General features: G+C 38.6%; 1 protein-coding gene across 1 annotated transcript in view; it reads left to right on the forward strand.

Annotated features, from left to right (window-relative positions):
• Window positions 1-246: 246 nt before the first annotated feature.
• ANKRD50 (ankyrin repeat domain containing 50) overlaps window positions 247-12,547 on the forward strand; it is a 36,890-nt gene continuing 24,589 nt past the window's right edge. Inside the window, exon 1 of the mRNA XM_075150630.1 lies at window positions 247-1,862. Coding sequence (XP_075006731.1) covers window positions 1,384-1,862 — 479 coding nt within the window. The 5' untranslated portion in view covers window positions 247-1,383. The remainder of the gene's footprint in view (window positions 1,863-12,547) is intronic.

The following is a 12,547-nucleotide window of genomic DNA, read 5'->3' on the forward strand; positions in this document are numbered from 1 at the left end:
GTGCGGGGGGTGTCACGGTGGGGACGGAGCTCGGCCGGGGGGAATGGAGCGGTGACAAGGGCAGCGAGGCGGCGTGGGGTGTCGGCGGTGGGGGTGTTAAACCGTGACCCTGGAGCCTGCCGGGCGCCCTGCTGCCGGCGAGTGGTGAACAAAGAAGTGTGCGAAGAGCCGCCGGCAGCTCTCCCGTGTAAAATAAACTTCAAAAAAAACCCGTAGCCGGCAGTAGAAAAACCGGGTGAAGAGAGAATTCGGTGATGAAGCCTTGTTAGGAAGAATGTTTCTAAGATGAAAGGGTATATTCAGTTTTCTTCAGGAGAAAATGCGAGACTTGCTGCTCCTGTGGTTTTGAGGCCACTGTCATATCTGTTTATTGGTTTTTATCACTTTTTTTTTTAACGTGGCTAATCATACCTTGTAACAACAAATTTCTTTAAAACAGCTTTTTAGATTAATTAGATTTAATAGTACAAGCAAAAATACAGAATAAGAGCCCTGGACTCTACTCTTTGTTGTCTGCATTTGCAGTTGACTGAATTATGACTTGCATGTAGGGTTAAAAGTGCTGTCTTCTTTATTTCAGAGCTGTAGGGGAAGATGTTGTCTCTTCTGACATCTTGCGATTAAGATACCTGAGAACAGGTTCAGTAACAATCCAAGTTCCTGAAGAAGATACTCACGAATGTATTGAAATAAGAAGCTGTGAACGTGTTTTTTTTTTCCTGTCGTCTATATTGCATAAGAAACCATAATCTGAAGCACTTCTCAGACACTCGCCCAGATGTATGAAGTCTGCAAAGCTCGCTGTCCAAACTGATCATTTCTTAGCAAGTGGTACTTATCCACATTTGTGGTATGTATATAGTACTCTGACGAAAAATCACTTTCTCTATAAAATTCCCAGAAGGAACATTTTGTTATGGACAGCTTTTTCTGGATGTATATCCAGAGAGATTAATGCCTAGAGTTGAAAGGCATTTAGTATACACTGAAAAGTTGGCTTTCCCTCAGTTTTTCCAGATGTATTGTCTCTCCTGTATACTGGGAACACACACAACTGCCTAAACTACAGATGCAGCCATGGAGCTGTATGAACTTTTGAGCCATATGAGAAGTATCGTTGAGCGTTGGTATCAGACACCGCTTCATGATGTCAGCTGAACTGTGATTGTGTTAAGCTAATCATAATAAAACATACAAATGGAGTGACACCCTTCCTGAGAAGAGGCTGTTAAGTTTTACGGGAAAGGTTAACTGCTTACCATCACCTCTGTCAAGTTCTGTGCAGAAGATTTTTCTGTGCAAGATGAATCCGTATCTCCCTACTCTGAGATGTTGAAGGTGTACTACCGCTTATGACAAATCCAAGAGAAGAAGCTTTATAAAATGGCTCAAACCAGCTTGCTGCAGGGGAAGCACTTTTACTGTAGGGAGTGGGTTTTCCACAAGCTTCAGCACTGCCTCCAGGAGAAAGCTAACTGCAGCAGCAGTGCTGCCAACAAACCATCTCTTGTAGCGAATTCTGGGAATAATACCGGTGTTGTCTCTGGGAAAGGAGCTGCCTGGGGTGTATTGTTGGTAGGAGGGCCCGGTAGTGGGAAGACGGCCCTCTGTACAGAGTTACTGTGGCCAAGCTCACCTGCAAACCTACAAAGAGGCTTACATCGTCAGGCTCTAGCCTTCCATTTCTGCAGGGCCCAAGACTCTGACACGCTGTGTGTTGGAGGGTTTATTAGAGGTTTAGTTACACAAATCTGCCGCAGTGGACTGATCCAGGGATATGAGGACAAACTAAGAGATCCTGCTATTCAAAGTCTCTTGCAACCCGGGGAATGTGAGAGGAACCCTGCTGAAGCGTTTAAAAGGTAAAAACAAATTAAAAAAAACCCTACCAAAAATAAAACCCAAATAAAAAAAAAAAAATGCTGGCTTCTGTTTAGGTCTTCCTTCCAAAGAGTCTACGATGCAGACGGTTTAAAACATGTTTGTTTCATGGCTTGTTATCTCTGTCAGAGCTTGCAGACCTACCATGGAAAAATCTCAGTTTGTCCTTATAGCTGACATAAATAAATATTTACTTTTTAAACAAAATTTATTATTAATAGTGAATTTATTTACATTTGTATATTAATACCCTCAGTTGTAACGGGTGTTTTGGAAAGACTGTAATTGACTTCAGATTGGAAGATACCTAGTTATTGGCCTTCATGTGCCATAACGGTAGGACAGTTGTCCTTCATAGACCTGAAACAGACCTTATAGAACCCTCGCAAAAGCTTCCAATAGCGTGCTCTGTCTAAGAGGAAACTGGACTAATGGATCTCTGGGTCTGATCCAGCACATCGGTTTTATGTTTGTCTAAAAATATGTGGTAGGAAAATGTCAATTAACTCCTTATGTTACTTCTCACAATATGCACAGATTATGTCAAATCTTTATTGCTACTTATTTTGTAAGTACTCCGAAGTGTTGAGTGGTTCAGAAATTTATCAAGAAGGCTCACCCTGCCCCTTAGAAGGTTTGTCAGCTATCTAAGCTGAATGAAAATACTTATGTATTTTTTTACTTAGTGTTCACTAACAAACCAAAGTCTCTTCAGTATGTCACTGAGAATTTTGTTTCTGTAAGGATACTAATGTGTATGTAAGAGTGTATATCCATAGATGACTGAGAACAATGTGCTGTCTTGAGCACAGCCTTCACGAGCACGTGTCTATCGGTCTTTATTCCTTTGGGTCACAATGAAGGAAAATTCAGAAGGGATAAGGCTTGTCTCTAGCAACACAGCTTCAATTGATTGCATTGCCAGTATAAAACTTTCCTAGAATATTAGTTAAACTGAAGTTCTGTAGCATTGTGTAGTGATGTAACTTTTTGTGATACTTAAGGGTTTATTGGATGATGTTTGCAGTATAAAAAAAATTCCTGTCTCTTTTTTCTTTTTTTTTTTTTTTTTTTCCTGGCTACTAAGACTGGGTAAACAAGTACTGAGGTTGAACTGTAGTGCTTGCTCATATTGTCATGGTGGTGTAAAAGAGCCTTCCAGTTCTGATGGCTGTTACGTCCTTGCCCACTGAATAAACAGGATGCATATCTACATTGTTTTCAGTTAGTGTCTTAAAACAAATAGACTAAACCAAGACTAATTTTGGATTTTTTTGTTTGTTGCTAAGTGAAGATGCAAATTCTAGCAGCTATTAGGTCCTAATTTCGGAAGCATTAAGCCCTCTCAGTTTCTAATGACTGAAAACTGAGTGAAATTAAGTGTCTATAAATGGAATAGCAGACTGGCCATCTAGTGTTAGGCAGTCTTTTAAAATCATGGAAGTGGATTAATCTGGTGAGTAAGAGCTCGTTTATGTTTAAAAGTCTATTACGAGGAAATCTTACTAATTCAGTACAGGCAAGTTCTCTCCCAAGAGCTGGAATCCTTCCTCTGTTCTAAATATGACCGCCTTACTCCAAAGAACAAGAGTTAGGTAAATGTCTTTAGACAAAAATGCAATATAGAAAAGATACTTGTGAGTCAGACTTGGCTTTTTAGGCAAGACTGCTTTTTATGAACATGGGGCTGTTTGAGTATTTAGGTCAATATACAGGGTTCTTGGTTTTGTACTGGAAAAATAAAATATGACACAACATCTGGTACTAGTCTTTCCCTTCTCAAATTTTGCAGCAGTGATTGTGAACTCTTATTATTATGCTAAAAATACTTCTGTTGTAGTATAACAGCTTCAGTCAAGGAGATGATTTTTTTTTTTTGGCCCTTCATGTATTCCCTTGCTGCCCACTTACCCTGATCTCCTGCTCTCAAAAGCAGCTGTGGTAGATAGTCTTCATTCTCATATTTCAGATTTAAGGGAGACGAGGTGTTAGAGACAAGGTGCTGTACTGGGAATATAAGTTTTCAGCACTGTGGCAGGGGACCAGGGGATGGCTGTTGACAGCAGTACCGCGAGCTTGTTCTGCTGCCTGTATGATACAATCACTGTCCACAAACAAGAGGAACTTGGCAGCCCCCTTCCCACCATCAAATACCTCGATCATTTGTTAATTCAACTTTTGATAATATATAAAGCATGCAAGAAATGTTTAACAAAAATATAAGTTTGTATTTTTCATGGTTTCTAAGATTTACCACTGAGCACTTCAGTATTCTGGTCTGGTGTGTTTGTATATGCTTTCTGTTAAGTGAGAGTTGTTGTAATGTGAAATGAGTTCTAGGAAGACTTAACAGTCAGCTGATTGCCTTTCTCATTGTGTAAAGGCACTGAAACAGCATAAAGCTCTCGTCTCAATGCTCCATTGATTTTTACCTTATTTTAACTTTCTTTTTTCAGTAGAAGAGAGGAAAGATCTTTCTTTAAAGACACTGTCAAATTTTTGCTCTGCTTTGCACGGCTGCTCCAGACCCAGCTATGCATTCATGGCCTAAAATGGAAAGACTTCTCTTCATAAGTGCTAAACAAGATTACACCATTCTATTTTTGTGCTAATTGTCCTAAAAATAGTGAGAAAGAAAAACTTTCTAATGCCTTGTGACGTGCCAGTTTATAAACAATACAAAGTTCATTAGTTAAAATAGTGAATCTTCTTCTGAAGAATGTTTTTAAAATAGGTTTTCAGCAACCCTAATGGTCATAGTGATACATGTGCAAGTGATGACCTGGAGAGTTAAGACTTTTCTCCTCCTATTTGAATGTCTTCTCTTAAAAATTCTCATGTATTTATAATCTTAATGTGCCCTAAAAATTCTTTCAGGGGCAGATCTTGCAGATTTGAAGAGCTGGAAGGGCTGATCTATACAAATGTATTTAACAAGCATTTGTTGCTGCACTGACAGCTGAGAGAAAGGACGGCTGCTTACAGCACCGCTTCTGAGGCACTTTTCCGCTCATGCGTGCAGTACTGGAGCAGAAAGCAGTCTCAAATGTAAGGGAGCATGCTGAAGCCTCACATGCAAATTTTGGGTGAAAGTGAAGCAGAAAGTATAAAAGAAATGGCAAAGGGTGTTACAGACTCCAAAAGTAAGAGGAAATGATGTGTTAAACTGAAAGAATTTAATTGAAAAGGTCTATTACGCTCTTCTTCCCTATTTAAATAGAAAAGTCAAAATCAGAATAACCCAAATTTTGCAATGGTATGTCTAGGGTTGTGAATGGAGGTTGGTTTTGGTTTTGCTGTATCAAGTTTATACTTCCAGCGATTGGTAGGAATAGAGGCAGCTATTGGTTATCCAAGGCCATGAGGACATAGAGAAACTCTGATATAAACGATGGCTAATACTAAAATTTGTGCAAACTAGGCTGTAAAAAGACATTTACCCTTATGATCCTGGTTTATGTTTTTCAGACAAAGGAGATGACATCAAACACCTTCAGACAGTAGGGGAAGGCACATAATTCCCACGTGTTGTGCTACAGTTAGGATTAGTGGTGGAAGGCAGAGCTTGGTTAATTCACAGCCCAGAAAGTGGATGTTACTGTAAGTGTAGACCTGGTTTACCCTGTAGAGTTGAATTCTTTTGCAGCCATTGCTCTGAGTTTGAAAGACATCCGTGACCAGAGCTCCTGAGTCAGTTTCAGAGAATTTAGAGATAGAACATGTCTGTTAAATAACATGTTTTCAAGCTTGCCCTAAGCTCACCTTTAGTGTGCATTGGTCTAGTACAAACTTAAAGCAAAATTTGAGTTTTGCTTGGGTGATTTACTGAAAGTAATAAATTGCTGAAATTAATAATAAAAAAAAAATGGTGGATTTTCACATCTCCCAGCAGGTTGGTGCAGATGGAGCTGCTTTGCTATCACTCGCAGATGAAGTTTCTTGCTGTCTTTTGCATGTCTTTTCAAGAAACTTCAAATCTTGTGAGACTTTTCACATACTTATTTCTCACATACTGAATTTGGGTCAATGATGTTCAAGTGCTTTTTACTTGTGTATTTCTAATACAATTACTTTAATGTAAAATGGTCTGATCAGAGAGATTTTTATTGGGGGAAAAATGAAGCTATGAATTCAGATTTCCACTTATTTGCATTGCTGAAATTGCATTCCTATGCAAGTAGCTGTCCCTGATCAGTAGGGACCCAAGAAAAGAACAATTTAAAAGAAAACAAACAAACAAAAAAAGCTGCTGAACAAATTTGGTATAAGAACTTCATAGAAGTTTTCTCAAGCTGATGTTACATCTTCTTTACCAAAAATGACTATAGTGGAGACTATGCCCCAGAACTTAAGTATCCTTTTTCCAGAAAGGACACCAGATTTGTTTCTTTTTCTATGCACGCTGGTGCTAATTCAGTGTCATGGTTCCTTTTGCAGATTCCCAGACAATCACAGCTTTTCTTCTATTTCTAACTCCTCATCTCTGCTATTCGTATTTGAAAAGGGAAACCCCAGAGTTAACTAAGCTGAACAGGTGACAAGAGGCATCCACACCAAAATTTTAAAATAATGGCAATAAAGAATTGTTGGATGTTGCAGCTTCTCCACACCCTAGTGGTCTGTGAAGCTGTACTAAGTATCTGTGGTATAGTTCCTATGTGTCTGTGTGCCCAACAGATTTGCACTGTAATGAATATGTCCAATAATGTTAAGTGATACAAAAAGCAAAGCAGTTTTGTAGTTCTCTAGAATATGCAAATATCTGTAGACTTGATTGTAAAAAGTGTGAGAGGTCATGTAAGGTTTTATGCTGACTGTAAGTTTGAAGCAAGGGTTTATGTTGATTAAAATTGAAAGCCTTCTTGTATGAGTAATTCATTTGGACAGCATTAAAGTACAACAAATCTTGTGCCAATAGCTGTTATCTATGTAAAGTTACTTTTACCTGTTTGGAGGAGAACTCCAAAGGATCGAGCCTCTGGTGTTTCGTGTTTGGCAATATGATGGAAATCTCATAAACAGCAGAATTTGGAGGAAAAAACCTAGGATTGTCAACCAATGCTAACAAGCATTCCCCCCCTGCTCCTTCACCTATATTGGGTTTCCATGCTACTAATATTTTTTTTTTTCCTAACCTGTTTCCCTCAAGAGTGGTCTATCATCAGAGTTGCAAATTGCAAGTGATTGAGAGAGCTTTTACCCTTATCTAAATGATAAGGGGAAACAAGTTTTATTTCAAGTTCTAGATTGTTTGTCTGACAATGTAGAAAAACACAGGTTTGTTCAGCAAATGTTGTGTGGCTGTTGTCCGGGGACTTGAAATCTGCAGTACTGAAATGCCATTGTTCGTGCCATTTATTTAGCATAGGTGAAGGAACAGGTTTAGAAATTGAGTTGTATGTGATAACAGATGAAGCGTGAAGAAGCTGTTCTTTTTAGAACTCCTTGTATGATCTTTGAAGCCAGTAATATAATTAAAATTATCATGGATTGTGTAGGCTTTATTGAACAATTAATTAGTGAGCTCTTCACTGTTTTGGAGTAGCTTGTTCTTAATTGCAAAAACTTAAGTGGTTTTTGGAGTAAATCTGTGAAGTTGAAGGCCAGCTCCTCTTTAGTTCTTTTCGTTTCTTTCTCCCCCCCCCCCCCCCCCCCCCCGTCTTTTAACTGTTTATTTTTGCATTGTCTCTAGCTAACAAAGTTTTAAATCCACTTTAATGGCTGAGGCCAGAGATTAATTAGAGGCCAGATTAATTGGAGTATCCTGGTTTTCATGAGGTTAGTCTTTGATACTTTACGCTACAAACTTTGTGTTTTCCTTGCTAGTGAATTAACCACAGTACACGCTTCTGCTGCTGTTTGCAGCACCCAAAGTTCTCTGACTCCTGTGAAAATAAGCAGTATTAATTTTGCTCTGGAGGGAGTGGGGTGGTAGCATGTGATATTCGGGCTACTTTTCTCTTCCTTTTTTTTTTTTTTTTTTAAATGAAATGGATTTAGTAAAAGTCTGTTTTTACCACGAGCTTAGGAGGGATTGAAATAAAAGATACACTGAGAGGCAGCACATTGGAGACAGTTACAGATGCCTGAGCTTGGGCTACTGGAAACTCGAAAGCTGCTGGGCTTTCTATCAATTTATTCTACAAGACATTAGTAATTCAGTATTAATCTTTTTATAGACAAGAAATGCCTTGACTTTTCCCACCCAAGTCTCAAAGACTGGAAGTGATCTACATCTTTTTCTCTAATCTTCTCTTTCTTCTGGAAAGGGCTGCTACACAGCCTTTCCCTCTGCTTCTGCAGCTCCAGTACAATCTTGGTAGCTGTAGCTTTGCGATGGTTACAAGGAGGGTGTGAATGTAGATCTTGTCAGACTCTCTAATTTCATAGAGCTGTAAGTGGTAGAAACAAAGCCAAGGACTAACTGTATCTGGTTTCATGTGAAGAATGATCGAATGCATAATGAATTAATTTACAAGACCCTTTAAAGAAGAAAGTTGTTAAACTTCCAGTGTGTTTATTCATTTACCACATGTAAAGTTCAAATGTGCAAGTAACTGATTTCGATCTCAAGAGAGAAGGTTGGAAGGGACCTCAGAAAATCAAGTCCACCATCGCCTTCCCCAGGCAGAAGAAACCAAGCATTTCTGAGAGATGCTTGCTTCATCTGTTCTTACGCTTCAGAATTCTTACCAGAAAAAAATTTCCATAGTCTAACCTGAGGTTTTTTCCTTGCTATAATCTAAGCTTGTTACTACTCATGGTGTTCTCCAGAGACATGGAGAATAGATTCTCTCTTTTTGGGACAGCCTTTTACGTATTCAAATACTGCTTTATGCTCTTTCATCTCATCTTTAAAATAAATAATTCCAACTTGTTAGTCTTTCCTCAGAGGTCACACCTAAGAATGTGACATTAAAAAATCCCTTCGCTAAATAAAGTTTTCTGTATCTAAAGAGAATTTTTCGTAGCAACATTTTAGATGTGTAAATATGCAACATTCTACTTCTGTGCCGCCCCGGAATTTTGTCCATTCCTACATCTTTCACTTATGCTTGACTAGAATCCTGAAGCTAGTTGGATGCTAGCCCAGAGGAGCTTGATCTGGTACAAGATTGAGTTCTGCTTTTAGTAGGAGCCATAACCATTTGCAGTTAAAAGCAAGCTCATTTCAGTTAAAAGCAAGTTGTTAGGTACCTTTTTGTAGAGATTTCCCGGTGCACCGATGGGTTGTTCAAGATCTCAGCACCTACAGCATGCCAAAGGAGAAGTGCAAGCAGTGCTCTAGCAAGGGAGGTTCTCGCTGGTCTCTCCCCTGTAGTCTTCTGACTGTTTCTAGCGTCAGGTTGAGATTCCACAGAAGTTGGGTGTTGGAGTGACAAGCTCTCAATTCTGTGTGATTTAAGGCTACATTCACGAAAGGATTTAAGTCTCTGCTTTTTGAAAAACTTAAGACTGTCAAACACAGTCATGCGAAAACATAGGGAGCACATGCCTCTTTTTATCACTGACAGTACTATGTACTCAGTCATAATGGAATAATTACAATTTGATTCTAGTATCTCATTTCTGGTGAAGAAAGTTTGTGTCAAAAATATGTACCTTCAATATCAAGTGGCTGAGGTACTTTTTAATTTAAAAAAGTTTACTCCTATGGATTTCATCAGAAAGACTGGACAGTTTTACAGTCTTTAGTTCACTAGTAGATTGATCTTCATACTGTGGAGGCTTACACTTGGTGATAGTGTAGCGAGAGACCTAAAATATTAAAAATAGCAGCCCGGCTTCACAGCACAAAGCCTTTTACAACTCTTTATAGGAAGCAGCTACATGTAAGCTGATATCTGCAAGATCAAAAGATCTTTTGAGATCTAATGAAGAAAAATGGTGAACAAGACAGTCTGTATGAAAGAAGTAAGGAACAGTACAAAAAAATGTATTGTGCTGAACCTTAATACTGTCTCCGGTGTGGTGATGTACTGTGAAGATGTGAACTACAGTGAATTAATGCTTCTTGTCTTCAATGTAGCTTACTAGTTACAACAGTTCAAGTAATTATGAATACAGTTTCTGTGCTGACTTTCACTTTCGTGTGGTATGAGTCTGTTAATTTATAAGTACTTACATATTTGTCATGTATATTATAGAGACTTCTAGTAAATATAAAATATGTCTACATTTTAATTATTCAGTAACATGATTTGTTTTATACTCAAAAATGATAGAGGCAGGACACCGACTGAAAATCATACCAATTCATGGGTGAGACGAGAAACTATTTTTGTAAGAGCATGCACAAGAGGTTAAAAAGAATCTGCCAACTCAGCTTGTATTTCCAGCTCAGTGAAAGTGAAGTTGCAGAGAGTAAATTGGTATTTCATAAACTCACTCTTGTGAGAGCATCTTGACTCTGATGGGAGCTTCTGATTCCTCGTTATGTACATGTAACGTGTAACTGATGCTTTAGACTTTTAACTGACACTAGGTTTCATAGAAAACGCTGTGTTCTGGTGCTTTCTAGACTACTAGAAAGTTGAGCATTGCCTGAAGCTTAAGTACTTTGTGGCATGTTTCTCTTTAGGCTTTTCCCTTAAATCTGTGGAGTTAACGGGTCACATAGCAACAGTTAGTGTTTCTGCAAGAGCAAGTTGTATGTTCTTCTTTCATTGTATGGAAGCACTGCATACAGACTGAACATAATACCATTTAAGGTTTTAACCTTTTCAGTTTAAATTACCATAAGAAAGTTTCCCTAAGGCATTTTAATAATAACAAGTTACATAGACCTTTTTGTCTTCTACTTCTATAGGCATTAACATTTTGCCTTTAATCTATGTGGCTCAGTCTTAAACCTTACAGGTTTTCCTATAAGCTGTTTAGTTAGATGGACCTTCATAGCAATTTTCACTTGTTAATTATTTCCCTTCCCTCCAGTTTTCTATGCACATGTTCATAGCTTGTGCAAGGGTTTAAGTTTCTTTTCTTTCTGTCCTTTTTAATGGAAAAAAAGAAAAGGATTTGGCGGATTGTGAAGTAGAAAGGACTTAGCGTGTCTAATATACTGGGAAAAGATAGTATTGAAATATTACCTCCTGAAAGTGTTAGTGAAGCAATACATTGAAGAGGTTTCAGTTTCTTCTGCCTGGTGATGTGTACAATACACTGGGAATGCTGAGAAATCTTCTATCTTTGCCCAGGAGCTGGAATGTTTTGCATAGTTAGTGCAGAAACACTTCACAATTGAAGCATTACTGCTCAAAAAGAAATAATTAGGAAAAACGGCAAGTGTGATGAAAAAAAAATTAAGAAAATAATTACATTGAAATAAGGGTATATACAACTTATACCCTTATAAGGGTATAAGGGTATATATACAACTGTGTTCAAAGGTATCGCAGAGGAGGTGCTGCAAAGAATGTAGGTGGGTAGGTTCCTGGTGCACTTGATGATACCAAAATGTGGTGGGATAGCATGAAAGAAGAACTGAAAACGAGATCAAGAAGGGAAAGTAAATGGGGAAATTTACATAGCTGATGGAGTGAAAGGGGCAAAACAATTGCAATCACAAGTCCTCTCTGTTGCATGTTTGCAGATACCTTCACACAAAGCAAGGACCAAAAAGTCTTTGTTGTTGATAGAAGGAGATCAAACTCTTTGGCTCCGTGTTGGATGCTGCTGTTTAAATTGACGGGAGAGGGAGGAAGAATGGGAATAAAGAATCATACGTGAGTGGACTTCCGGAGCGCAGCCCATCAATGATGTCTTTTCCTTGTGGTTTTTTTTTTGTCACGTACTAATAAGAGTTGGTAATACTGGTGTGTGTGCAGAGAAGGGGAGATGAGCATCTGGCTGCACAGATGCAAGCTTGTGTGCTAAAGATCCACGGTATCTTAGTAGATGAAAGAGATTAAGAGGAAGGGGGCATGGCAACATCTTATTTAAGGTTATTTGAAGTATCATGGTGTTGTCCTAGAAGAAACATAAAATTGTTCAGGAGCTCTAGGTTGGTTAAGGAAAATACCAGCAGTATAGAGATGACAGTAACGGGCAGATATGAATGAACCTCATAAGGAAAAACTTTAAGAATGGGATTACAACATGATTTCCATCTTAAAGCAGTTAATTAACAAGTCTTGGTTTAACTACATTAGCTCTCCTGCAGTCATGGGAGCATGATACAATCACTAAGCTGTCAGTCCTTTTTCTACGCTTTCATGAAGTAGAGTTCAACAGGACACTGAGAAAAGGTTCTATGCGTAGGTAAAGTGCCCCTGATATGCGCCAAGAGAAATTGTGTCCTGTAGGATTATAAATTATCGTAAATTGGCAAAGGACTATCAAGTCTGCCTTCTTTGCCAGATGGAAACTTAAGTTGTCAACAACACAAAGCGTTTAAGAAAGAAGAATGTTACGAACTCTGCTGTTACGTTGCCTCCCTGTTGCGCTGGTGTAAGTGACGGCAGTGGTAGTGACACACATCAGGTTTGAGTAGTCTAGAAACACGTAGGTAAACTTTCCAAACTCTTACTGCATTCCTTTGACAATTGTATGCATCAGTTTGGTTTCCGTTGCTTTATTTTGAATTGGAGAGTGTTGCCACTTCCTTTGCTTCAGCTTCGTTTCACTTACTTTCTCTTAAAAAATGAAGAAAAAAGATTATTTTCTT

The sequence above is a fragment of the Calonectris borealis genome, chromosome 4 (genome assembly GCF_964195595.1).
Source record: "Calonectris borealis chromosome 4, bCalBor7.hap1.2, whole genome shotgun sequence".
NCBI lineage: Eukaryota > Metazoa > Chordata > Aves > Procellariiformes > Procellariidae > Calonectris > Calonectris borealis.